The sequence below is a fragment of the Callospermophilus lateralis genome, chromosome 3 (genome assembly GCF_048772815.1).
Source record: "Callospermophilus lateralis isolate mCalLat2 chromosome 3, mCalLat2.hap1, whole genome shotgun sequence".
Taxonomy (NCBI): domain Eukaryota; kingdom Metazoa; phylum Chordata; class Mammalia; order Rodentia; family Sciuridae; genus Callospermophilus; species Callospermophilus lateralis.
Window position 1 is genome coordinate 26,898,859 of NC_135307.1, and position 26,782 is coordinate 26,925,640.

Consider the following 26,782-nt stretch of genomic DNA (forward strand, 5'->3'; position numbering starts at 1 on the left):
CCTGCCTGGTGGTAGGGGTGGTGGTGGGGGGGTTGTATGCCTGTGCATGCTTATACAGGCACCAAGGGAATAGAGTTGTGGTCAGCAACTGCTCGGCTGAAGTGCCAGGCTGGTGTTGGGGGATCAAGAAAGCAGATGTCTCCAGGGCACAGAGGGAGGGAGTCTGTCCACCCTTCTCTCGGTGTGTTTGCTTCCTCTTGATAAAAATGATGCGTGGCACATACAGAAAACAGGCAAAAAGCATGTGGAAAGGGTCTGTTCTCCTGGCATGGGGTTCACAGAATCATTTTTTTAGGCATGGGAATCATGACTCGGCTCTTATACAGGGTCCTTCCTAAGGACTGTGGCAGAGGTGACATAGGCAGTGGGCCTATGTCAGTTGTAACCCGGGAAAGTGACCTCTGCCTGCATCTGGGGAGGCAGGAGCTGGGGGGGTGGGTTGGGGGACAGAGCTCAGGCCTGGCATCCCGCCAGGGGGGCTAATCCGCATCTCCACCCTCCCACCCCTAAGGCAGGGCTGTCCCAGGCTCGGGGAGCGCAGGCACTTACTTCATGGTCAAGCTGTTGAAGAGCCAGGAGCAGAAGCCCTGGGGAAAGGAGAGAACAGAACAGTGAGAGGAGCTGGGCCCTGCCCGTCTGCCCAGGGCCCAGGCAGCCATGGGTGGTCCCGGGCAGGCGCAGCTGTGTCCAGTAAGGGCCTCCTCCCTCCAGGGAATTAGGGGTGACTGCTGAGCGAAATGTCTACCCAGAAGCGAGTGGACACCCCTGTCATCCTGATACCGGGAATGGGACTTGAAAGGAGGGCCCAGGACCCAGGGGAGAAGGGCCTCTTAGGAGTTCATCTGCAGCTTTCCGTCTGTCCTTCCTTGCGTCCTTCTGGAAAAGGGCCCTCCAGGGGCCAGGTCTCCCTCTGGGATCCCAGGGGCTCATCAAGACTTCAGACAAGGCGACAACCCTTCATGGGCCCATTTAGGTGGCCAGGCAGGCCCACTGGGTGAAGCCAGATTTAGACAGGCAGTCAGGATTGAGGGGTAAATCGAGTCAGGCTGGATCAAGGAGACCACCTGGCGTGGGTCTGGGAAGCTGCAGACTGCCCCCACTCCCGAGGGACTGAAATGCCTTCAGAGCCCTTCCTCCACCCTTACCAAGATAACCTGCCCCTGCCCCAGGGATTGTCCCTCCTTCCTGGAGTTATAAAAGTAGTTAATTAATGTGTCCTGGGCTGCTCCATCTGGCCCTTCCCCCATTCATCTGCTGCTCACCTTTTGGCCACTCCACCTGAGCTCTCCTACCCACATATGCAGGAAGGAGAGAGATAAGGGAAAGAGAGCAGGAGAACAAAGGAAGCCTGAGACACACAAAACAGGGCAAAAACCCTCACTTCCTGGGATACCAGGATACCAACAATGGCCCCTTTCTCCCTGCTGGGAGGAGTCTATGTTACTCCCTTTTTAACTAAACCCTGCTTCCTATGCCTGCCTCGGGCCTGCTTCTCTAATGTTAAACTTCAGCTTGTGAGGGAGCAGGACGGTAACCAGTGGTATCAGATGGACAGTCTTCTGAAGACCGCAGAAGGGGATTTTCCCCAAAAGAAGCAACAAGGGAGGCAAAAGAAATAATGGAAGAAAATCCTCTGCTCCCTCACATAAGGCCACCTTCCGGGTCCTCTCCCTGTGTCAGGTTGACTGGCCAATCATGGGGGTGTCCACGGTAGGAACACCATTTTCCTAGCCATGTTCTGGGGAGCCAAAATAAGGACAGATACCCTGGTATGAGTCAGGGAAATGAAAGGGGCACAGCAGTGATAGTGGATGTCCCCAGGGAGGGGGTGACTGCTAGATAAAATGTGGGCTGAGAGGTCCAGGCACCCCTCCCCACCCGGATAGTCTTTATCCACCGCCCACCCTGGGAGCAAGATGTGACTCTCACGGCACAGTCGAGAACACACCTTCCAGGGAAGGAAAGGGTGTCCCTGCCTCTTCCACAACAGGTGCCCAGGTGCATCCAAGGCACCTGCAAGGACATGAACTGTCATACACACAGGACAGACAGATCGTCCATGAAAAGGCAGAGGATGTGTGAGAAGAGTGTCCGATATGCCCTTGAAATTGTGTAAGGGGGGGAGCCTGGGCAGGTGGATACATCTGTCTCTCCAGTATGTTTACGTGCGCGTGCACACATGCACACACGCATGCACACACATGCTCCCCTGTATGCTTCTGAAGGCATAAACCACCCAGCGGCTCCCCCCTCTCTCCTGGTTTAATTGAATTGCTCTCCTCTGCACTGCTGTCATCATGGCTTACCATCTCAGATATTTAAAAAATAATAATAATAATCCTTTGGTCATTGTAAGAACAACAAAGCAAAAAAAAATGTATTAACACCTTGTAAGGCAGGTGTGAATGTCCTCACTCCACCTTGAGGCCTCCAAGAAATTAAGTAACTTATCTGAGGCTTCATAGTTTGAGTGGGACAGATCCGGGCAAGTAGAGGGCCTGGTCTTTTGGAGGGGCGATCGGGGCAGGAATATGGTTCTGCCATCTGGCTTAGCACAAGCAACAATCCTGTATCTGAGGTGAATCATGCAGCTGTCTGGATTGGATTTGGGACCTGGTGGGAAGCAAGGCCAAGCTCCTGCCTGATCCCACTGGGGTGAGCAGACATTCAGGACTGCTTGCCGGTGCAGGTGCTGGTCATGCTAGACAGAGTTACGGAAGTTAAAGAAAACCTGAATTTTCTATGTGCATATATCAAAAGGTCTGGGTCCCTGGGGATTTGCTGCCTGGGCTGAAATCTAAATAAGGGATGGGGTGACAGAGAAGAGCCACCTGGGAAAGGGTGAGGGGAGAGCATGGGAAGGAGGACACTCTCTTGAGGTTTAAAAGGTGACTGATGTGGCTGGGGGGTGGGGGTGTTGAGAAGAGAGACAGGCTGGACAATGGGGAAAGAGACCAAACCACCAGGCCAGGGCAAGGCACCTGCAACTTACTGCCAGAGCATCAGGACGATACTGAAGAGTCCCACAGGACATTCCGTGTCCCCCTTCATGGGGATGTCTAGGATGCAGGTGGAAAATGGATGAGTAGGGGGAAGTAGGACCTAAGGGTGGTTAGAGCTGCTCTGGCCACCCAAAGAGAGACGGGTTGAAATCTGGGTGGGGGCAGCCGGAGGGATGGAGAGAAACACTGGAAGGTAAAAGCAACCGAACAGGGTGGGCAAATGGATCACAGCAGGGGCCCGGGGGAAAGTGAGAGAGGCAGATGACAGGAGGATCTCGGACAGAGACTAGGGACTGGTGGGCGGAGGCTCACTGTGGAATGTTTGGGCATACTGAATTCAAAATGCCTGGATAGTATCCAGGTGGGGCCATTTTCAAGGCCATCGGGAGACAGAATTAGATGGAGATAGAACTTAGAGGTCTCAGTGTGGCGGCAGCCAAGGAAGCTGTCATTGCTCAGGAGAGGGTGAGAAGGAGGAGGTTTGGGATCAGCTGGGGGGACTCCAGGTGTGGAGGAGGAGCCTGCAAAGGAGACAGAGGGAGAAGAAACCCCCAAAGCATGATATCACAGAAGCAACCTGAAGGAGAAAGGAGGAAGGAGCCTGTCGGGCCGGGCATTCTGACGTGGGGTAAGATAAGGAAAGGCTATTGGACTCCGTGCAGAGGACCACTGTAGCCTTGGGGCTCAGGAGGAATGAGAGGGTAAAAGCCCCATGGGCAGGGTTGTGGGTGGTGGCGAGGAGGCCAACTGAGGTGGGCTGGGGGACACAGGCAGCTGGAGCTGTGAAGGGCACCAGAAGTCCTCTTGGCTCCCTCCCACTGACCAGGTCTCCACTCAAATGTTGCCTTCTGCCCAAGACCATCCCTGGCTGCCAGCTGCAACACAGCCCCCTCCTATGGCTGCCAGACGGTTCCAGGCATTTCCGCCGTACACCCATTCCCTCCCCACATGCATCTGGCTGGGTGTCCACAGCCTGGAAGGACGTGCCAGAGGTGGGACATGGTCTGTGGTGTTCCCTGCTGGCTCCCCATTCCCAGACCAGGGGCTGGCGCACTGCGGGTGCTCCCTGGCACCTGGCTGGAAGAATGGACATGTTCAGGTGGTGGACTGGTTCCACAGGAGGGAAAGGAAGGAGAACATGGGACCCCCGGGGAAGGGGGGGACTGCGGGAGCTGCCTCCTGACTGCTAGAATCTTCTACATGACATGGGAGGTGAGTCCTTAGGGGTGGGACGAAGGGCAGGGAGAAGAGAGGTTTGAGAAAAGAAGAAAAATTCATTTTAAAAAATCTAAGGTATTATAATAGGCTGAGACTTCTTGGCACCCTGGGGGAAGGTGTGGTCCGTATCTCCACTTGGAGGGTCTGGGAAGGCTGAGGAATTGGCCAAGGTTACACTGCGGAGTAGTGGAGTCCGGCTGGCTGCGATCCTCTGCCCAGTCCGGCTCCCTCCTGCCCTCACTGTGACCACCTGCCCAGGGCCAGGGTCCTTGCCACCAGCTGGCTCTCAGCACTCACCTTGTCCCTGCGCTCCATCTCCAAGGAAATCTCTGAGGGCGATGACTTCTCACTCTGCTCCCCGTAGATCAGCGAGGTCAGGCTGCCAGTCAGAAAGGGTGACAGAAACATGGAATTGAGAAAAAAGCCCTCGGACATCTCTTCTGCCTCCTCTCCTCTCCCTGGGCCGTGGGCTGCTGGCCACTCCTACCCAGGAGAAGGCAGGCTTCAAACATGATCTCTGGGTATAGTCCGCATCACCCCTGTTGCCAGGGGCACCATGCTTCTTGGGAATTAGCCACATGACAGTCTGAGACCAGAGAAAAAATGTGGCCCTGTGCCCAGAGATGGCGGCCCACCAAGTCCCCTTCCTGCAAGGAGGGGCAGAACAGGGGCAGGGGAGGGGTGACAGGACTACTTGCTGCAGCGCCGGCCCAGGGCACAGCCGCATCTTGGTTTCCACAGCACATTCCCTCCCAAGGGCGCAAGGAGCTCACCCATTGTGACCCCAGGCCTCCTCACCTGTCATTGTGGATCAGCAGAGCCAGGCGCCCGTAGTCCCACGCAGCCTTCCGGAGGAAGGAATAAACCACGAGGACGAGCTACAGGACCGGAAAAGCAATAAGGGGACCCTTCCTCTGGGCAGTCCCCTGCATTCCTATCCCTGAAGTCCCCAGGATGCTCCCTCACCAGATGGTGAGTTCTATCAGGGATGGAGCCCTGTGAACCCCACATTCCTAGTACCCTGCAGCTTCCTGAAATGGAGTGGGTGCTAAAAGTTGGTAGTGTGTGGAGAGCAGTAGTAAAGTCCTCAGCAAGGGGAAGGAAGCAAGGCCCAAGGGGTGGCCACCAGATGGACTTTGGACAACGAAGCATTGACGATAACTCCAGGAATTCTGCCTGCTCTGTTGCATTCTCCCCTGAGGTTCGCCCCTCTGAGCCACCCCAAGTAGGATGACATCCGGGTAGCCCGCATCCCTGGCTAGCATCCATTGGACAACGGGGACCCCTGCTGTATCCTCAGTTCAACAGCCCAGGCCAGCGGCCACCTCATGGGGCGCCCCCCTAGCACCCAGACTCACCATCCACAAGATGACGTTGAGGAACAGCACAGTGGGGATCCCCCCAAACGGCTGCCCCTGGAGGACGGTGCTCCGAGACTGGAAGCACTCGCTGTAGGTCATGTTGCGTATCCTCTCATGGCTACTCAGGGGCTCCATTGGGGCGGACATCCTGGTCGGCTCCCTGGGCAGCACAGGGGTCTTCCCTTCACACACACAGACTGTGGCTCACTCTGCAAGACACAGGGGCATGTTGGGGGAACTGGGGTCATGATCCCTGAGTACACTGGACACGCTGGGCCTGGGGCACATCAGAGCCAGGGACCAGTTCCAAGCCTGGAAATGCTGGGCAGGCAGGAAGTCCAGCCCGTAAGATGGCACAGGCCTTGTCCTGTTAGCTAGCTGCTGCCTCCAACCCAGATGACAGAAGAGCTACAGGGCCCTGGGGGAGTTATTGTGTACCCGCTTGATCCCTTAAGAAAAAGAGTTGTGAAATGCAAATCCCAAGAGGACTCCTTATCACTCCTCGGTGAAGCTCTGCTTATATATAAAGTGATGCATTTCACAAAGGCAAGCTCAGACCCCAGAGTGGAAAAGTTCAAGTTGGAAAACAAATCACGGGTTCACAGGATGCCCACGCAGATGGGGCTTGCTGTCGATCACCTCTATCCTTTGCAATTCTCTGATCCAGTTTCTGGGCCTGAAGGATGCAGTGTGCCCAACACAGAACAGTGACTTGGGAAAGGTCCCTATATCTTACAAACATGCCTGGGAACCGGGGTGATCAGCACCTACCCAGGTCCACAGCCCTTCCAGCGAGGCTGGGCATCTTGGTAAGACTCAAATGCAGAGGGGTGGTCACAGGCATCTGTACTTTCCAGCCATGGATAAGAGTGTGGAAAAGAGTGGGTGAAACCGGAGGCACCCGGTCATTGCCTGAACTGATCTGCAGGACTGCTCTGCACTCTCAGGAGCTTTTATTTTGGCTCCAGGCCTCCCCTTCCCCTGGAGCCTCATTATTCTCATTCAAGAGAAGAAGCCTCCTCATTCATTCCTTCAAATATTTGATGAGCAACTGCTTTGTGCTAGACCTGAGGCTGGTGATACACAGTGAACCCAAGAGATAAAAAGCCCTTCCTTGTAGGAGTCTAGTGGGGAGGAATGGGCAGGGAGGGGTCAGTGAAGGCCTGGCTAGAGGGTGGCACTTGACCGAGGTCTGGAGGACAGAAAGGGTGTGGGGAAGCCCACACCAGGCAGAGACGAAGGCCCTGGGTGAGAGCTGGCCCAGGGAGTTGAGGGAAGACCGACAGACCTGTGGATGGACAGGGGAGACAGATGGAGGTGGCGTTGAGCCGAGGAGTGGCATGAAAGTAACCTAGGTTTTAAAGGGATCACTTTGGCTGAGAACAGAGAGGGCAGGGAGGTCCCAACAGAGAGGGCAGTCAGGGTCCAGGCAGAAAACAGCCTGGGCTGGGCTGGGGCAGCGGAGGTGGTGGGAAGGGTCAGATACACGGAACCTGGAGCCTGAAGATGTGCTGGTACACTGGATGGAGAATTTGAGGGAATAGAGGAATCAAAGATTCTAAGGTTTCTAGCCTAAGCCTGGAAACATGGAGTTGCAGTCATTGATAGAAAAGACGAGAATAGCAGGGCGAGGAGAGCCGAGGGCGGGTGGGTGGTCAGGGGCTCATGCTGGGGAGACGTGGAACCGGCAGATGGATGCCGAGTGTGCAGCTCAGAAGAGAAAGGAGACACAAGTGTGCAACAGAGGCTACCAGCATCCAGATGTCTCTCAGGAGCAAGGGCCTGGATCACAGAAGGAGAGACGCAGAGGGAAGAGAGGGGCTCAAGGTGGGGGCCAGTGACCAGGGCAGCAGTCGATGACCACAGTGAAGTGGGTCAGTGGTATACCTAGGCTGACCCCCACGGATCCAAGACAGGAGCATTAAGGGAAGAGAGGAAGAAGAGTTGCAGAGAAGTAATAACGAAGTCTCTCCGCCCTTTGGCAGCGGTGTTGGGGGGAGACACAGCTGCTCTGTGAGAGGCTGGTTCAGGGGAGTTGAGGTTTCAAAGAAAGTGAAGAGGCAGAGGAGCCGGGGCGTCTGTGCTTTAGGGCCCAACCACACTGATCTCAGCTCTCACACTTGCTCACTGGGGACCTTGATCAAGGTACTCAATTCCCCATGCCTCACTTAATTCATCCGTCAAATGGGGATGGTGAGAGCTGCTGATGCCCTCTTCACAGGGCTGTCCAGAGGAGCCAGGGGGTTGAGATGTATCAGAACGATGCCTGGGTCGCAGGAGCAGCCCACAAAGACTTGCCAAATGAGAAGCGGATGTGGATTTCCGGGGACACAGTGCAATGATTGTTGCACTGTTGGGGAGTTGGGGAGGATGGGGAGGTGGGGATGGAGAGGGAAGGAAGGTGGCCTGGGAACCTGAGTGTCCTTGGGCTCACTCACAAAAATAGAGATGGAGGGTACAATGAGATTAGTCCCGGTAAAGGGAGGAGAACAAGAAAACTTCTTGCATTCCTACTATTTGGGTTGGCATCTAACAAGAACAGGGAGTCTCCTGCTGCCCATCTTTTTAAGTTGCCCCACTTTCTGCTCCTCTCTTCTAGGGGAGCAGCGGAGGCTGCACGGAGTCTTATTATCTCTACCCCAGGTCGCTGATGAACTCACTAACATGGTTAGCCAAATGGAAACTTATAAAATTTTGCATTGAACATGTGCACTCTAAGTGGTAAGCCTTCTTCCCAAGCATCAGAATATAACAACAGGGTGCTGCCTGGGAACAGGCGCTTGAGCCTGGCTACATCAGCTCCAGCAGTAAACTGCAGCTCCACCAGTGACCACCAGGGGGAGCCCGCGCCAAGGCAGCTGGTGATGGAACTTGTGGAGAGACTTTCCCTACCTGTCGGTTTTCCCTGGAAAAGTCCAAGTCAGAACTGGAAGCGCCACTCAGCTGTCTGGTTGCTGTAAAAGAACAAATGTGGTGAAGAGACCACCAGACTTAAGGACCCAGGAAGCCCTTATTGGGCAGCTTCATTCCAGAGAACCTCTTTCAGCTGTTGGTGCTCAGAAGCCCACCCTTTAGCAGATGCAAGTTTTGCAAACTGTTCCTTCCAGTCGACTACTTGTCTTTTCATTTCCTGATGATGTCTTTTGAAGAGCAAAAGTTTTGAATTTTGACGAAGTGATCTCCAAGCTGGGATGCGAAGGTGCAGGTGTGAGCACTGTGCAGTGGGTGGGGAGGGGCGGGTGGACAGATAGACCCACGTTGGTAAAGACAGAGGGGAGATGGAGCATAGCATTTGCGTAGGATGCGTAGGATGGGTCACTGGTTTGTCTGTCCATCTGTCTGACTGTCCATCTGTCTGTCCATCCATCGATCTGTTCAACAAGAACTTATTGAGTATCTACTCTTGCCAGGACCTGTGTAGACCTATGAGGTCCTCCTCAGGGAGGTCAGAGCCCTTAGGAGAGGGAGAGGGGAGAGGATGGCTGTCGGCCCAGGTTACCATTCTGCCTGGGAGGGCCGTCAGCTACGAGGTGTCAGCCTCTAAGCTGGGATGGAGGGAGTCAGTCCAGCAAATTGGTGGGGTGCAGGGTTTCAGCCCAGCCTGGCCACCAGGCTACAGGGCAGGTGAGGGAGGGAGAGGAAAAGAGGATTTCACCCTCTCCCACCTCACTACCCCTTTTAGCTCTCTCAGGCAGCAGGCAGAGATGGTAATGAGGGAAGCTGTTACCATGGAAACCCCGAGCAGCACCCAGCCTTCCTCTGCACCCGGCGCCATCCCCAGACCTGCCTTCTTCCTGAAGGAAGAGCTAAGAGCACAGGAAAAAGAAAATCAGAAACCCGAGGGTGCTTCAGGTACACAAGGCGGGGCACCAACATGGCCTGAATCGGCGGGGTCAGAGAATGTGTCTCGTTGGGTATCATCTTCACAACAGGGGACAAGGGCTTTTGGGAGAAGCAGTGGGGAGACTTGGGCTGTCTGAAGCCAGACTGTGTGGACTTCAATCCTACACCCACCCTTGCTAGCTGTATGACCACGGAGAGTGATTTCACCCCCTGAACTTCAGATCCCAGACCTGGAAAGTGAGAGTGATAATAATACTGTCTCCCAGGGTTAACAAAGGAGAGGAAATAAGATAATTCATATAAAGTCCTCTGAACAATGCTTGAGAAATACACAAGTGCACAAGATTAGCCAGGGCCATCGTCACCGTCATTGGTGTATTTGCGAGATGTTGGTGACTGGATGATCCCTAGGCTCCTTCCTCCCACCCACTCCCTTCTGGGGCAGGTAGGAGGACGGCTGTGGAGATGGGATAGACAGTCTGCTGTCTCTCAAACTGTAGCCACCAGGCAGCCATTGTCTCTGTTCTTTCTGCCCCCAAAAGCAAATATCAGTCTTGCTTTGTGGCCTAGGAGGGGCAGGGGGATGAGGCTGATGCTGGTTGGTGGGGTCAGGATCCTCAGATCTCCTCCAGAGCTGCAGATCTCATCGGATGACAGAACATGTGGCCTTCCTCTTTCCCATTTCTGCACCATTTGGACTCTCATGCCCAAAGCTGGACGCTCTGTAGCTCTGGGCTTGAGCTAAGCTTTCCTTGCAATTGGGGGAAGGCTTTAAGAAGAACTTGCTATTTTTCTGACTCCCCAGCCCATTAGCCCTGGATACCAGGCTTCCAGGCCTTGCCTGGTTTCTCCATCTGCTGTTCTAACTAGCTAGAGGCCAACACTTTGCCCTCTCCTTCTCCTTCCAGATCAGCTGGCCATCGGAAGGCAGAGTGCTCAAGTCTCCAGGATGGTTCCAGAGTTTGGAGGGCCCTGCAGAAGGGCTGGTTCTATCAATAGTGAAGACTTTACTGAGCACTTACTGTGGACTACACGTTTTCCATTAAAAAATGACTTCACTTAATCATCATAACTATCCTAGGGCACCAGAATCATCCCGAGATGAAGGAGAAAATTAAGGCCCACAAGGTTAAACAACCAGGCCAAGGTCATAGTGCTAGTAAATGGTGGAGTTGACCCTCAAACCCAGGCAGCTTTGCTGTCCCCCGGACCCTGGAGCCTCTGCTGCAAGGCAGTGCTGGGTGAGGGCAGAGGAAGGGGAAGAGCTGGCTTGAGGCCTGGTTCAGAGGCACAGCCTTCCCAACCTTTCACGCAGTGGGAGCATGGTGGGCCCAGCCAGGGATCCAGACTGGACCTAGGGCCATTAGTCTTCTTCTCCCAGCACTGCCCAGGGCCCGGTGAGCTCCACCCCCCGACCATCTGGCCCTCTCAGTATCCTCAACGAAGTGTCATCTGTTTGCTAACAATGAGAAGGAGTATCTCCGGTGGTTCTGGACTTCCACAAGCAGGAGTTCCTGGCCAGGGCACCCCTTGCCTCCTCCTCTTCTCTGGACCTGCTCCCCCTTCCCCTCCACTCCAGGACGTCAGTTTACACCCCCTGTGGCTGCTGGGAGCTGTACTGGGAGGGGTAGGCAGGGTTTTACTGGCCTGAGAGGTTCTGGTTCATGGCCTCCCACACCTGCCTTGTTTAAGTACCAGTGAGCCCTTTCCTTGCTCCAAACCGTCCCCAAGCTCCACATCCAAGCTCTGCCCAACTTCACATATGAAAAAAAATGAATTCCCAGCAGCTCAGAGACCTGCCTAAGGCTGGGGAAGGGTGTATTTGGGGTGAGAACTTGACTTTTCTGGATCCCTGTGCTCAGGATTGTTAGTGACCTCTCAGTCTGGCAGGGGCACTGAATCAGCTGTACTCACCCCTCTCAGACATTAAGAGTGAGACCCCTCAGTCGGTTCTCGGGTGCAGCCAAGACTGAGGACCACCAGCCTAAGATTTCAATGGTTATGTGCATCTGTATAGGAGTTTATAAAGATTCCCCCCCCCCCCCGCAATTTACTGACTCTATATAAGGTGAGAGGGTGGGGTCAGGGATGTAGCTCAGTGGTGGAGCACTTGCCTGATGTGCACAAGGCCCTGGGGTTTGATGCCCAGCACTGAAAACGGGGACACAGGGAAGGATGGGGAGATGTGGGCATAAACAATGGCATCCTGGTGCCCTTGAACCCTGCTGCAGTGGGGCAGGCCGGGAGACTGGTTCTTTTGTTCCCCTCGCTTTCCATCCCCCGCACTGGTGGGTCCAAGGGAGCTGACTGTGGTGTCCACCTCTTCCCTGGGATCTCCCAGCTCTGACATTTCTGCCATTATTGCAAAAGCCACCAACCTCGCCACTTCTTGGCATCAACCCTTGTCTCCACCTCCTTCTTTACATACTTGGTTTTTGCTGCCAATTCCTGGTATGACCCTCTCATTTTCCCCATGCAGCCAGTTCCCTAACAACCTGTGGGGTCTTTGACAGCAGGGACCATGTTTTTTCTTAAGCTTTCCATGGTTTTCCCACAGAGACCAGCATGGGAGCACAAAGGCCTCAAGGAGAGACAGAAACATGGCTCTTTATCCAGACCCGTATTCAAGTGTGGAAAGGAATAAACGTGGGTGATCTGCACACACTTGTGGAGTGTGTGGAGAGTACCTGAGTTCTGAGTTTTTGCCTACCCACAGCCCATTCCTGGTTTCCAAATCTCTGTCCCCAGATCACAGCTTGGAGAGGAGGGAGGCGGCACAATTTGGGGTCAGGAGATTGGATACAAATCTGGCTCCATTATTTACTAGTTGCTACTTAACCTCCTGGTTCTCAGTCTTCTCTTCTACAACATGGCTATCATGATGTCTGTCTTGCCTATCCCAGGTGATTTTGAGGCTTAAAGGAGAGAGCGTGTGGAGACTGGCTGGGTAAACTGTGAGCACCACAAATGTTAGCTATTGCATTGCGACCCATTTCCTAGGGTTGAGGCCAGCCTTCCATCACAATCCCCCAGATGTCTTCCCAAGCCTGAGCCTGGGTGAGAGGCCTGGGCTTCCCCCTTGCCACAGGGCTCTCTGTGTGAGCTGGTTAATAACAAGGCAGCCAGCCTGGGTCCAGCGGGAGGTTCAGCACCGTGGACAGCGCCACACAGACCAAGGTATTCCTGAGTGGCTTCTCCGCCAGAGCTTGTGGGCAGAGCCAGGCAGTGCTCACTGGTGTTTGTAGCTCCATTATAAGCATAAGGATGCAGCTGACATTTACTGAGTGAGTCCTATGTGCTAAGCACTAAGTCAAGCTTCTTAATAAGTTGGGTGAGCACATTTCTCGGGTTGTTGTGTGTTGGTTAGGACTGATGGCCCTTAGCATCTGTGGTCACCTCTTTCTAGTGTGACTTCCTACTGCAAAGCTGGAAAGTGGAGATCTACTTTTCTAACACTCCCTGGGGTTCTGCATACAGGTCGGGTTCCATCAGGGAGACGTGCTGTAGACTGAGGTGGGGGGTGGTGGCGGGGAGGAGGAAGAGGCCAGCTTCCTGGGGCTCGGGCTCGGGCTGTGTTCTGCTGACAAGCCACAGTGAACAAGGAGGAGGTTCTCTGTGGCACTCAGTGCCCAGGCTCTGCTCCCCGGGAGTGGGGACATGAGAAGCAATTGTGACTAAAGTCACAGAAGTTTTCTGATCCCTGGGTTGCAGGTGTGAGCTCTGTGGTTCCAGGAATGGCCTCCTGATGGGGTGAGGAGTGGCTTGTCACTGCTCCGAAGACCCAGATTCTGACCTCCGGGTGATTTCGGAAGCATGTAATTTTCATGTATTACATTTTGGTTTTGCTTAAAATTCCTAGAATGGCTTTGTTTCCTATGCAAAAACCAGGTAGATTCTACTATTCTTGCATCTAATGGAGGAGGAATCTTAGACCAGAGAAGTTAAGAAACTTGTGAGGTCAAGGACCTGGTGGGCAGGGGAGGAGGGGCTGAGCCCAGGGGCACTGACTCCACAGCCACCTCTGGATCACTGTGACATGTAATGTCCTCGAGGCACAGAACACCAATGCCCACAGACAGTTATGAATCTCCCAGGCTCCAGTCAACATAGTAAAGAAAAGAACATTCTGGCTGAGAAAATGGAACCACGCTCCAGGCTTGAGTGGGTGCAGATCCTGAGAGGCTCTCAGAAGAAAGGGGAAGAGGAGGAGGTGGACATTGGTGATGGGCCAGGTGTGGCCCAGTACCTTCTTATGGTCATCCTACTGAACATCATTTATCCTCATAAGTAACATACGCGGCAGTAGCCTAAGAAGTGGGAATCCCAATCCCCATTTTACAGGTAGAGAAACTGAGGCTCAAAGAAGTGAAATAACCGGCCTGAAGTCACCCAGCTGGAGACAGACGCAGGGCTGGCATCTGCGTGTCTGGCTCAACTACGTCACATGGTCCTGAAAGCACAACGGGAACAGCACCTCTGCCTACTCCAGAGGTGCATTCTGGGTACAGGAAGGTGGGCTCCTGATCTATACTATAAGGGCCTCTCAACCTCACATGGCCAAGGGGCTGGACTGCGGTGGCCACTAGGGCCGAGGCTGGAAGCTGAGGGAGCCGTCTTCTTCCCCACCCCACCCGTCTCACCTCTGGGACCTGTCCCCCTCTTGTCCCCTAGACCCTGCCTGCTGTGCCCTCTGCCCATGGCTCTGAGGCCACGCACCAGCATGACAGTGCCCACACGCTGGGGGCAGGAAGTGGAGTGACCTCAAGGACACCAGGGAGCTGGGTAGCGACCCAGGGACACACTGGGAGAAGGAGTGACACCCTCCTTGTATTATATGGGCAAGATAGTAAGCAAAACAGCAAGATGTGGTGCTGTTAAACTACATGGTCTCACTTGCTTTAAAAAAAAAAATGTAAAAGGAATAAAGAAAAAAATGTAAATCTAAAATTATACCATGTTCTTTCAACGGTTTTAAATTTTTTTTCTGAATTTGAAAAACTATTATGAAAGTGTATTATTGTATTTAATTGGAAAGAGCCTGTTTTTGAAGGAAGGCTTGATATTTCTAGGCACACGTATAATCAGCTTTCCTCCTCCCTTCCCCATCCAGTCCCCACCTCCCTTAAGTGTCCTTACTTCGACCAGCTCCCACGCAGATCTGCCTCTGGGTGGGGTGCAGGGCCCTCCCTGCCACGGCAGCCCAGTCGCCTCTGTGCAGCCTGCCTACTCCAAGAGACCAAGGCCTGATTCTGAAGCCACCTCCTCCCCACCTCAGGGACCCGTGGGGCCAGGTGCAGGGAGACGGAGCTTCACCTTGCATCACCAGGGCCAAGGTGGCCACCAGGCCCCTGAAGGTCTGCCCCAATGCCAGAGGCCTGTCTTAACCATTCCCAGGCAGCGGAGGCACAGCGCTGACCACAGCAACAGGACCCAGCTCGGTGATCAGAGGGGGCTTGGTGGCCTCCCCATCACAGCTCTCACCAGGCTGGTAGAGGCCAGTCTCCCTGCCTCCTGCTCAGCACCAATAGGTCTGTGGGTGATGGTGGCCATTGAGCCTCTGTTTTGACTTGGGGAGGTCCATGCCTGAACTCCCATGGGGAAGGAAACGAGAAACAGGAGCCTCCTGGGTCGGGATGGAGGTCCTGCCCTGGGCCTGACCTCTGGGCCATCTCTGAGGCGCCCGACTGAGGACCTGATACGTGACTTCTTCCAGGTGACAAAGCACGTTTGCAGCCATCATCTCAGCCAACCCTACACCCTGTCAGGGCAGGGGTGTCAATGGTCCCCATTTTACAAACAAGGTCACTGAGGCCCAGCTTGGGCACGCAGCCTGCCCAGGGTCACCCAGCTAGCAGTGGTGAGGCAGGGGTGGGGTCTGAAGCTGAGGCCTGGGTCCTCACCTGGCTCCCAGTTCCCATTGGCACCTGAGCTCTCAACTCATTCCAGGGACAGAGGCTGGGCCAAGGGGAGGCCCTCCTGACCCAGGACCCCTTATCCTGCCTTCCCTCCCCCAGCAGGCTCATGGCCCCTTGTCCCTCAAAGGCCTTGTCTTCCTGTGGCCCCTCTCTCCCTCCCTTTATGGGGGACCTTCTCAGATCACCCCGAGTCTCAGCAACCTCTCCAACCCCTCGGCTTCCGCGGCCCCCACTCATCCTTTCCTGAGTCCTCTACCAGGTCGCGAGTGCAGAAGGGAACAAGATGTGTCCCTTCCTTTCAAACCCATTCTAGAAGGGGGGTGAGGAAGGCCTGGCCCAAAGGACATTACAGCACACAGGTGTGAGAAGAGGTCACAGAGGAGGCACATTAAACCCAATCTAGGGCAGATGAGCAGTGGGGTTGGTGGCACTCATTGGCCCCATGATGTCACACTCAGGGAGCCTGGAGGGGGTCTTCCCTGTGCTCTGCCCCAAGCCCTTCCCTCCACAGCCAGGTGGAGGGGGCGGGGGGGGGGGGAGGACGGGGCTAACACTTCTGTGGACTTCTAGTCTCACCACCCCCTTTGTCACCCTGCGGGGCTTAGCCTGAAGCCAAGGGCGTGGTGAGATCTTGGACTGAGGCATTCATTTCTGACTTGATTTCAAGAAAGAAAAATGTGGCACATGTCATCCCTGAGTGTTGTGGAGCACACACAGTCACCACCACTGGGAGAAGCGGCAGCCTGCAGCATGACCCCGAGTTATTGCCGTAATTCTCGTCTCCGTGGCAACCTGAGCCTTCAGCCGGCAGGACTGGGCACTGCTCAGCTCCCCAGCAGCAGGCCCCTGGGCTAAGATGCCAGCGGTGTGGTTCTCTCCCCAGCCTCCGCCCTGCCAGGCTCCTCTGCAGGAGTCTAGAGGGGAAGGCTGGGGAGGGAGGACAGGAGGGAAAGGGAGGGGATCACAGGATGCAGCAGCAGCCAAGGGCCCCGCCCCAGAGCCGGCCCCGCCCCAGAGCCAGCACCAGCTACAGGGAATAAGGGCTGCCGGTGCAGGGGACCCCCGGCGGAGCAAACAGGGCACTGCTGGTGCCATCCCACCTCATCTCCCTCTGCTGCCAGGGTGCACTTGGGCCCACCAAGGCTCTGCGGCCAACGCCTGAACCCTGGTCACACTCAGGCTCACTGAGGTCTAGAGGGAGCGGGCCTAAGGGAAGTCCTATGTGTGCCAGCACCGAGCTAGAAACTGGGGCCACAAAGGGAACAACCGATGGTCCTGCGGTCAGTGCGTGCACAGGAAGATGGGAAGACCCCAGAAAACCAGGGAGTAAAAAGTGCATGGTCAAAAGAAGAAAGCCGGGGCTCCTGGGGGAGCCCCACCCTGCGTGCCCTGGTCTGGATCTTCTCTGGAGGATACACGCAGGAGACTGCTGCAGGGGCTGCCTTCAGGGGTATGTTATGGGAGGGGAAGGGGCGGCATAGACACAGGAGACTCGCCTTCACCGACTCTCTGCATCCCTTTATGAATTCTGTACACATGAGAGCTGACACTCCACCAGCAAACCAGACCTCACCGACAGCAGCCCTAGTGCACCTGCAGGATAGGTGGCTGCTTGGTGCTGGGGGCCTGGGGCGGAGGCGGTTCTGACACTGGGGGACTCTCCTCTCCAAATCTGAGCTTCATCTGCAAGGGGTGTGTGTGTGTGTGCGTGTGTGTGTGTGTGTGTGTGTGTGTGCACATCTATGAGTTTGCCTTCTACCTCCATATGTGCTTGGGGCTTGTGTTTCCCTCCAGAAAGCATGTTCATGTGCGACCACAGAATGTGCCCTGGTTGGGAAAAAGGGTCTTTGCAGAAGAAATCAGTTAAAATGAGCTCATAGGTTTGGGTGGCCCCAAATCTGATGACTGGGGTCCTTATGAGGAGATTATGTGACAGCAGAGCAGAGTTAGAATGATGCAGCTACAAGTCCAGCCACACTCAGGGTGGCTAGTAGCGACCAGAAGGCAGGAAAGAGGCACAGAAGACCCTCCCGAGCCCACAGAGGGAACGCAGCCTCTCAGCACCTTGACTTCCAGCTTCTAGCTCCGGAACCGTGAGAGGACACGTCTACTAAGCCACCCAGATGGGCCACCAGGGTGGTAGTCCATGTGTTTGTGTCAATGTGGGTTTTTTTTGTGTGTGTATGTGTGTGGGTGTTTCAGAGGGGATTTGGCTGTGCTATAATCTATGCTATGACCTGGGTTCGGGGTGTGTGTGTTGGGGTGCATGTGTATTTACGTATTCACATAAGCACATGTAGACTGTATCTGTCTCTGTATTTGTACATGTCTGTGTGTTTCTGAGAGTGTGTGTGTGCACATGTGTGTGCAGCCAGTGAGCTCTAGGGTCCCCTCAGCCCTGCCATTCCAGAAGTGGACCCTGGGCCTTGAGGGGCCAGTGGCAGTGGGGGAGGAGCCGGCTCCAGGCCAGACTGGAGCAGCAGCATCCCTGGCCCCGGGCCAGCTGGAGAAGGGGCACCTAGGTGTCTGCAGGACAGTCCCCACTGCAGCTGCCCTGTCAGCAAAACGTCCTCACAGCTCAGCCATGTCATGGGGCCCCGCTGAGGGCCTCACTGAAAACCTCCAGCAGAGCAGAGACCCCTGTCCCCGAGGGCGTCACCATGGCTCCTCCTTGGGGTTGGCTGAGGGGAGTTACTTGGAGACACTCGGCCCTGCCCCCCACACTCTGGAGGGTCAGCCTCCCTGCGGGGCCTGCTCCCCCCTGGACAGCGGGGTCCACCTGAGGTTCTGCTGCCGTGGTTCTGGGGAGGAGCCTGCGTCTGAATGCTAACGAGTCCTGGGTGGTGCCAATCCCGCAGGACGGGGGACCGCGTTTGGAGAATCGCGCCACGACGAGGTGGAGGTTCCACTGCAGCCCCTCGGCCAACGCCAGGCCTTGGAGTGGGCAGCCTGGCTTTCTAGGCTGGAAAAGTCATGCCTGGCAGGCTCAGCCTAGGCACGCAGGCCCCCGGGGGTCTGGGGGCTCAGAAGAGCACCGGCCTCAGCCCTGGGGAGTCTGAGGAGCCTGCCTGGAGGGGCCTGCCCTCTAGAGCAGTGGCTGAGTGCCCACGAGGGCTCCAGGTGCCCGATGCTCAGCCATCGCTCCGTGAGCTCGGGCACTTGAACCTCACCTTGACCCCGAGATGGGAGCAGCTGCTGCTGAGAGAGATCTGAGCCAGTACAGCTGTGCTTACCACCCTGGGGACATGGAGCCTCCAACCATGTGGGGGTGGACAGGGGCAGGACACTCCAGGAGAGCTGAGAAGGGGGCAGGGCAGGACAAGTCCTGGGCCAGACTGCATTCAGTTCCCATGCCCTCAGGAGCCCAGGCCCCTGGGTGGAAGCACGCCACCCTGCAGACCTGGAGCAAGGCCAGGTGCCCCTGGGTTCTGGGCCCATCTGCCTAAGTAGGGCAGGAGTCCCGCTGACTGCCCCAGGGACCTCTGAGTGCAGCTGCTCCAGCCATGGGTGGAGGGCAGAGGGCAGAGGCCGTGGGGCTGGCTCACATGGCCTCACAGAAAGCCTGGGACATGTGCTGCGGTGCTGGGACCTCAGATTTGCTGGTGATGGTTATCCCCGGAGGAGGCTGAGCCGAGCACAGCTGGGGACAGCACAACCTCAGGACCTATGGTGGCCCCATACCCCACCCAGGGCCAGCCTCCTGTTGACCTTGCTCCTTTCTCCTTGCATGGACATCAGGAAAGACACCCTGATCCACAAGATGGAGCCAGGGAAAATGAGTTCTCACTCACTGTAGCAAGAGGTATACTAGTTAGACTCAATAAAGCACTGGCCTGGGATGCTTAAGGAAGTAGTTGCTATTTCTGAGGGAGAAAAAAGACCTGTCCTGTCTGTGATTATTTCTCTGCCTGGAAAAAAAAAATTATGGTGGGGATATCTCTGTTCCTTCCAAGTTCATTTCCCTCCCCTTCCTGCTCACCTCTCCTTTCCTGCCGCCCTTCCACTCCGACAGTGTTTTCTGAGTGTGTTGAAGGCTCCTCCCACCTGCCTCAGTGTCCCAGGGCCTTTGAGCACAGGCACACGTCACCCAAAGTTCATGAACACTACACCTGCTGGAGGTGAAGGAGCCCAGGCCCTGCCCAGGCCACCCCCACCAGGTGGGGAGACTGGATGGCCAAGCTCAGTCTGCACCTGAGGCGGGAAGACCCCTGCATTGGGAAAGGAAGGAGCAGAGGCTCAGAAAGGCTCAGAGGCCACAGCCCCAGGGTCAGGGAGAAAGGTGAGGGCAGAGGGATTACGACATTCCCAGAAACCAGCAGGAGAGGACGATCCCAGCAGAGAGAAAAACGAATGGAGGAGGGAAGCAGAGAGTGACATATTGTGAAGTGACAGGCCAACTGGCTTGGCTGCAGAGCTGCAGTGAGAAGGGTCTGATGAGCTAACAACTGGGACCAGACCATGAGACCCTGCACCAGGCCCACGGATTTGCACTTAATCATGTAGGCAGTGGGAGCCATTGAAGGTTTTAGAGAAAGGGCATGTCTAGGCTGGGACTCGAAGGGCTTCTGGATCATGCTCCTGTCCTGGGATCCCACGAAAGTCACTTGGCCTTGATTCTGAGGCCTGTCAGGGATTCCCGAGGGAGACATGATGTCTCAGATGTCTCATTTTTGGGGCAGCCTGTCCTGGTGACACTACCTTTGCTAGCTCCGCAGCTCCCGCGGCAGCCCTACGTCTCTGTATCTCTGTCCTTCTGACATAGGTCATCCTCACAGAGTTTATGCCGTTGGTCGTGCGCCCCTGGAACGCAGGCCCTGGGAGGGCGGGGTGCACGGGGTGTCCTTGCCGCTGAGCGCCTGGGGGCCTAGTACGGTGTGCGGAGTCCCAACAACCCATCCATGTGTTGAAGAAGTGGGGAGGCAAATGGCAGCCTGCAGGAAGTGGCTGGTTCCCGGCACTCGGCTCCCGGGATTTGGCAGCCCAACCGAGAACCAGACAGTGCAGTGCTGCTTCCTGCTGCGCCTCGCACCCTTGCCAGGAGTCTGGGGAGATTGGCTGCTGCCCTTCCCCTCCCCTGCCAAAAACCACCCCAACTTCCTTTCATCTTGGAAAAGTGGAGGCTGAGAGGAAAACTGCACCTAAGGAAAGTGAGAGGTGTGTGGGGCGCAGCAGGCAGGAAGAACAACTCGGAGAGCCTGATAAAAATAAAAGCAAATCACCAAGGACCCACCCCGGACAGGCGCTGTGCAGCCACTTTGCACATTTTATTCCATTTTGGCCTTGCACTGACCCTACCCTGCAGTGTGGGAATCATCCTTATATTTTTCATGGGGGAGGTACTGGGGATTGAACTCAGGGGCACCTGACCACTGAGCCACATCCTCAGCCCTATTTTGTATTTTATTTAGACAGGGTCGCACTGAGTTTCTTAGTGCCTCACTGTTGCATGAGGCTGGCTTTAAACTCGTGATCCTCCCATCTCAGCCTCCTGAGCCTCTGGGATTACAGGCGCGCACCACTGTGCCCAGCTATCCTCCCCATTTTACAGATGGAAAAATAGAGACTCAGAGAATGTCGAGGTTTCCCTGCTGGAGCAGAAGCCTGGTTTTGGATGTGGTCTGTCCCACTTTCGCCCAGCCTCTATCCTTCATGGTATTCCCAGAAAGCCGCAGACCAGCCAGCATGCACGGGTGGAGCCTGAGTTCTCTGTCCAAGGTGCTAGATCGTGTGTGGCCTCCATCAGCCTCAGGCTTCTCAGGGGAGCTGGGGGAGCCAAGTTCTGGCCATCTCCCAGTGTGGGACAAAGAGGATGACTTCATGTCTGCCTGATGGCCTGAACGCATCAGAGAGGGCTGCAGTCCCTGCCCATCTGGGTAGTGGCCAGGTGTCCTCTCTTCACTTCAATATGGACAGAGCTGGAGTCTAGCTGCATTTGCAGTCCCAGGAGATGCAAAGCAAACCAGAGCTACCCCCCACATGCAGCAGATCCAGAACCCTATACCTAGGTCTGCTCATGGCTGGGCTGTGGTCAGGGGGGTGGAGGAGCCTAAGCAAACCCACGGCTGTGGGGCTGCAGGTGGCTGCCCTCCCACTCCTTAGAATGGGAGGTGGAAAAGCTCCTTCTCAGTAAGCTTTACTGATTCCTTATATGAGCGCCTTCCAGATCCTTAAGGGGCAGGCAGATTAGGGCACAGTCTTTACAGAGGCCACAGGGAGCCAGGGGGGTTGCAGAGGAGGGGAGTGGGATGACTCTGCTGTGGTTTGGGGAAGTTCATTAAGCAGAGGGACGTGGTTGGGAGAAAACGGGCTTTTGTAATGATTGGCGCTAAGCTGTTACGCGCTGACTAGGTGCTAGATACTGTTTCAAGCACCTTACAGATGTTAACCTATTTAATTCTCACAGGGACTCTAGGTTACTATTGTTATCCCTGTATTACAGATGAAGAGATGGAATAAAGAGGAAGAGATGCCACCAAGCTGGTAAAGTTGGTGGTGGTGGAACTGGGGTGTGAACCCCTCTGGTTCCAGAATTCTGAGCTCTTAACCACTATTCAAAGCGGTTTCTCAGAGCCGTCTACACTGGAGGAACCAGGGTCTGGTATGAGGAGGTAAGCATGGCCTGGGAGGGAAGTGAAGTGCAGCTTATGGCCAAGCCTCCTTCCCTGCAGGCTCTCCTGAGAAAGGACCAGGAAATTATAAGGGAGATGGTAACATGAAGCACTTCTCTCTGCAGAGAGAACTATGTCTAAGATGGCTTTTATTGATAATAGCAACGACTGCTATGTTCTTGGCCAACAGCCCATACAGGAAAACTTCTTCTCTCACATAAGAAAGATTTTAGACACTCTCAAATGGAGAAATGGTATCACAGTTACAGCTTCCCCGTATAAGCCTCCTGGACTATCTAATTCTTTCTCAAAGATGTACTCATTAACATATATACTTACCTAAACTAGGAAGAAAGACTCACTTAGATGCTAACATGGCTTTAACACTTTTAGCTCTGGATGCTGCGGCACCTCTGCCTAGGGGTGTAAGTTGCTAGCAGTGATCGGGTAAATGGAGGAGAAGGCAAAGGAGACGGGAGCAGAGGCTGGTGAGGCCCCAGCGGGGAGGAGAAGGGCTGTCTGAAAGCAGAGGCTTTCCGTGTCATTGTGAAAAGCTTACACCTGATTCCTCTGAGATGTTCAGCCACAACATTTGGAACTACACTACGGATGTGAGTATCGCCTGAGAAGTAGAAGGGATTAGGATTGGATTATATCACTAAGATCCTTTCCAGCTCCAACAGTTTATAAAGATACCATCTGTCTTAATCCTTTCTCCGGGAAATAAATATCAGGAGGCAGGAAACTCCTGGGAGAGCAGTGTCCAGCTGGGTCCTGGGCCTGCCCCACATCAGTGTAGCCGGACAAGAACCACACAGGGGACCCAGCTAGGAGCTCAGCCTGGAGGTTTTGCTGAGGGCCAGAGAGCATCTGAATCACCCCTTCCAGGCCTCTGGAGTCTAGTTTACTGCATTTGCAGTCCCAGGAGATGCACAGGAAACCAGAGCTACCCCCCCCCCAACATCCAGCAGATCCAGAACCAACCCTATACCTAGGTCTGCTGATGGCCGTGGTCAGTGTCCTTGGGGGACAGGGAGAAGCCCTTCCTGCCCCCTCCTGTCAGGCTGTGGGTTTAGGAGGACTTGGGGAGGCCTTTACCCTGGTGTTAACTAGAGAGCCATGGGCCACCCAGGTCGGCCACTCTTCCAGAGCTGGTGCTCTGGCTTGGCGGGATGAGAGGAGAACCTACCTGGAGCAGCAGGTGAGGTGGGGGCTCAGGCCGATGGACTGTTACCAGGGCTGCTTCTTCTTGACTGGTCCCTAAGAAAAGGTGCTTCCAAGTGACCCAGCAGCATCCCGCTGATTCTGGACCACAAAAGTGGCTCTTCCAAGGCTCTGTGGTGCAGGGACAATGGGACACTCTCAGGTCAGGCGGGCATGGATCCCAGTCCGCCCTGGCCTCTGTGCAGCTCCTCCCCAAGCCCAAGCAGGCCAGGCCCCTCCCCACTCCAGCAAGCTTGTCAGCATCCTCCCAGGCAGCTCCGACGGCCTCAGGGGCACCTCTGAGGTACCCATGACCATCAGGCTGCCCACCTCCAATCCAGGCCAGTGAGTGTCCACCCCTGGAATGAGTGGCCTGCCACTCATCCCAGCTGAACCTAAGCCTGGGATGGGGGGAGGCTAGACCACGGATGGAGCAATCTAAGGGGAGTCTCCAAGGCAGTCCAAGCACCAACTGTCACTTGACCCCCATGAGTGGGAACACCCCACTTTTCCTTGCAGTGGGGGAAGCTTCAGCCTAGATGCACAGAAAAAAAAAACAGCAGGACTGAGCTGAGGCAGGTAACAGGGGGACACAGTCATCACCTTCTTCAGACTTAGGAGGTAGGGCCCCCTAAGTTCAATCCCCAGTACCCCTGAGACTGCACGTCCTGGAAGGTGCCCGGGAATCTGCATCTTAACAAGTTCCCACACAGGTGCACAGAAAATCATACTCAATGCACATGTCAGAAAAGGCAGACCTAAGTCCAAGGATGAAGGTTTTTTTGTTTTGTTTTGTTTTTTGGTAGCGGATAGAAGCCAGGACCTGGCGCATGCCCGGCCAGCACTACTCCACCACTGACCCCATCCCCAGCCCTAGGATGGAGGTCTCATAATGCAGGTGAGTGGGTCATTGGCCCCTTTCCTGAGAGCAGTGTCATGGGAGCCCAGTATCTGCAGACAGACTTGCAGGGCCCCATGGTGGCCTGCTGAAGCCTCTCTGGGTCTCCTTTTCCTCCTGGACAAAATGAAGATTAGGGATGATCTCTTGGACCCTGATCTAAAATCGCCAATGTGAGAAGAGATGAATCCACCAAGCAACCAATTCAAAGAGGAAGTTCAGGCCCAGGTAGAGGTCAGAGGTCACTTGCCCAGCCTGCATGGGGCCCTGGGTTCCATCCCCAGCACTATGCAAAACTTGGTTTTATGATTGGTTTCTTCTTAAATATCTTTTTTTAATTCTGAAAAATGACATGACTACAGAAAAAGCCTTTCCAAATAATAAACCATGAAAATGAAATGCAGCACATTTGTCCCCACCACTCCAGAGCTCTGATCAGTCCCCAACACAAACATTGTCAAGCCTCCTGTTTCAGGGTTCTTCATGATTTCCCCAAATATGGACTCACACAGATCTATGCCTACGTCTTTATTTTAATCCACCCAGGAACACATTCCTGGTATTCTATCTTTGTTTGGTTTGTTGATATACATCACATCTCTATGTGCCTAACTAGACAGAGCACTTTGTTTTTTTAATTGCTCATAGTGTTCCATTGAACCAAGGCCCTATACTTTTTTTTTTTTTTTTTTTTGGTACTGGGGATTGAACTCAGATGCACTCAACCACTGAACCACATCCCCAGCCCTGTTTTGTATTTTATTTAGAGACAGAGTCTCACTGAGTTGCTTAGCACCTCGCTGTTGCAGAGTCTGGTTTTGAACTCACAATCCTCCTGCCTCAGCCTCCCCAGCCACTGGGATTACAGGCATGTGCAACCATGACCTGCAATGCCCTACACTTTTTGTAAATCTATCCTTGTTGATGGATATTTAGATTGTTTTACAATTTGGTGCACAAAAACATCTGCAGAATTAGTTATAGGACGAATCCTTAGATCAATGGTTATGTGGATCTAAAATTCTAATTAATAGTGCCAAATTGCTCTCCAAAAAAAAGTGAATCCGTTTGCATTGCACCAACAATGTAGGAAGGTGCCTGTTTCTCTCCACCCTCGACTGTGTCACACACTATCCAATTTTAATCTTTTCCAATATCAAAGTTGAAACAGATACTTTGTCTCAGTTCGTTATTCTTTAATTGTTAGAAAGGGCAGACATATTTTCATGTTTTTGGATTGACTGGCTTTAGCTTTTATTTTTCTGTGAACTATTTACATCCTTTCTAATTTATCTTCCTGATCTTTAGAAATTTTCCTGAATTAATGCAATTAATTTTGGCCACATATATTGCAAATGGTCATTTGTCTCTTCTTGACGTAATTTATGGCATATTTCGCTTGCAGATATTTCAGATTTTTCCATAGTCAAACGCACCAGACTTCTCCTGCAGAGGTTTTGGAGTCTGGACTTCCTTTGCTGCTCAAGGATCATAAAAATATTTGCCCATATTTCCCACTGGTATCATTAGGGTTTTTTTCTTCTCTCTTATTTTTCAATCTTGGCTGTATCTAGAATTCATACTGGTGCAAGGAAGGTTGCAGGGCCCCACTTATATTGCTTCCCCCAAGGGGCTAGCTGGACAGTTGACCAGTTGTCTTCATTTTTTGAGTAACCCACTTCCTGTCCTCCCTCCCTCAAGTCAAAATTCCAATTTAACTACATAGCAGGATGGAAGCAAAGAGTCTGAACTCAGAGTCAGGTGTCCAATTCACACTCCAACCTTGCTGGATCTAGGATAAGTTACCTAACTTTCCTGTTCCTCAGTGTCCTTATCTAAAAATGGAGATAATAAACCTACCACTTGCAGAGGGTTATGATGTGGATTAAATGGGTTATAACAGGTAATAAAGGATGTTGGAAGATGTAACCATAGGCTGCCCAGAAGAGGCTAACCTTAGATGGAAATACACACCTGGGGTGAAAGGGGACAATATGCCATATGTAGATGGTCGCCATGCTGTGGCTCAGACAGGTACCCCAGAGATCAAGCGCTGGAAACGTAACCCCCAATGCAGCAGCACTGTGAGGTGGCACCTTTAAGAACGGGTTAGATCAGGGCAAGCGCTCTGTGGTTGAGCACTCGCCAAGCACAAGAGAGGCCCTGCGCTCAACCCCAACCCCCCACAAGGAACTGATTAGACTGATGGGTTGATTAGAATGATCAATGTCAGTCTCATGGGTGTGGGCTTGTTACAAAAGGGAGTTCAGCTCCCCTTCCTCTCCCTCTGATTCCTTCTATCCGACTATGACACAGCAAGGAGGCCAGGAACAGACGGAGCAGCCACTTGATCTTAGACTTTTCAGCCTCCAGAGCAGCGAGCCAAGTACATTTCTGTTCATTATAAATGATCTAATCTCGGGTATTGTGTTATAGGGGCACAGAGTGGACTAAGACAGTAACGAGATGGCCAGGGTGACCATACTTAGAGTCAAAAACTGCTACAAGGGGCAAATGATAAAAGGTACGTTCACCAGAGACATAAGATCGCCATAAACGTAGATGTACCTATCAGCACCCAAATAACAAAGTAAATAGGAACCGAATTGAAGGAAGAGACAAACAACGACACAACGGCAGTAGATTTCAACACCTCACTTCCAGTCAGGATTAGAACAACCAGACAGATCTACAAGGACACTATAGACAGATCGGACCTAATACCTATTCACAG

At 53.9% G+C, this 26,782-nt stretch overlaps 1 protein-coding gene across 2 annotated transcripts in view; it reads right to left on the reverse strand.

Annotated features, from left to right (window-relative positions):
- Tmem63c (transmembrane protein 63C) overlaps positions 1-26,782 on the reverse strand; it is a 65,740-nt gene that overhangs the window by 29,962 nt on the left and 8,996 nt on the right. For both annotated transcript variants that reach the window (XM_076849805.1, XM_076849806.1), the window contains exons 2-7: positions 23,137-23,282; positions 8,474-8,535; positions 5,579-5,790; positions 5,019-5,098; positions 4,518-4,599; positions 550-587 (exon numbers count right to left, since the gene is read on the reverse strand). In XM_076849805.1, the coding sequence (XP_076705920.1) occupies positions 550-587; positions 4,518-4,599; positions 5,019-5,098; positions 5,579-5,728 (350 nt within the window). In that variant the 5' untranslated portion in view covers positions 5,729-5,790; positions 8,474-8,535; positions 23,137-23,282. The remainder of the gene's footprint in view (positions 1-549; positions 588-4,517; positions 4,600-5,018; positions 5,099-5,578; positions 5,791-8,473; positions 8,536-23,136; positions 23,283-26,782) is intronic.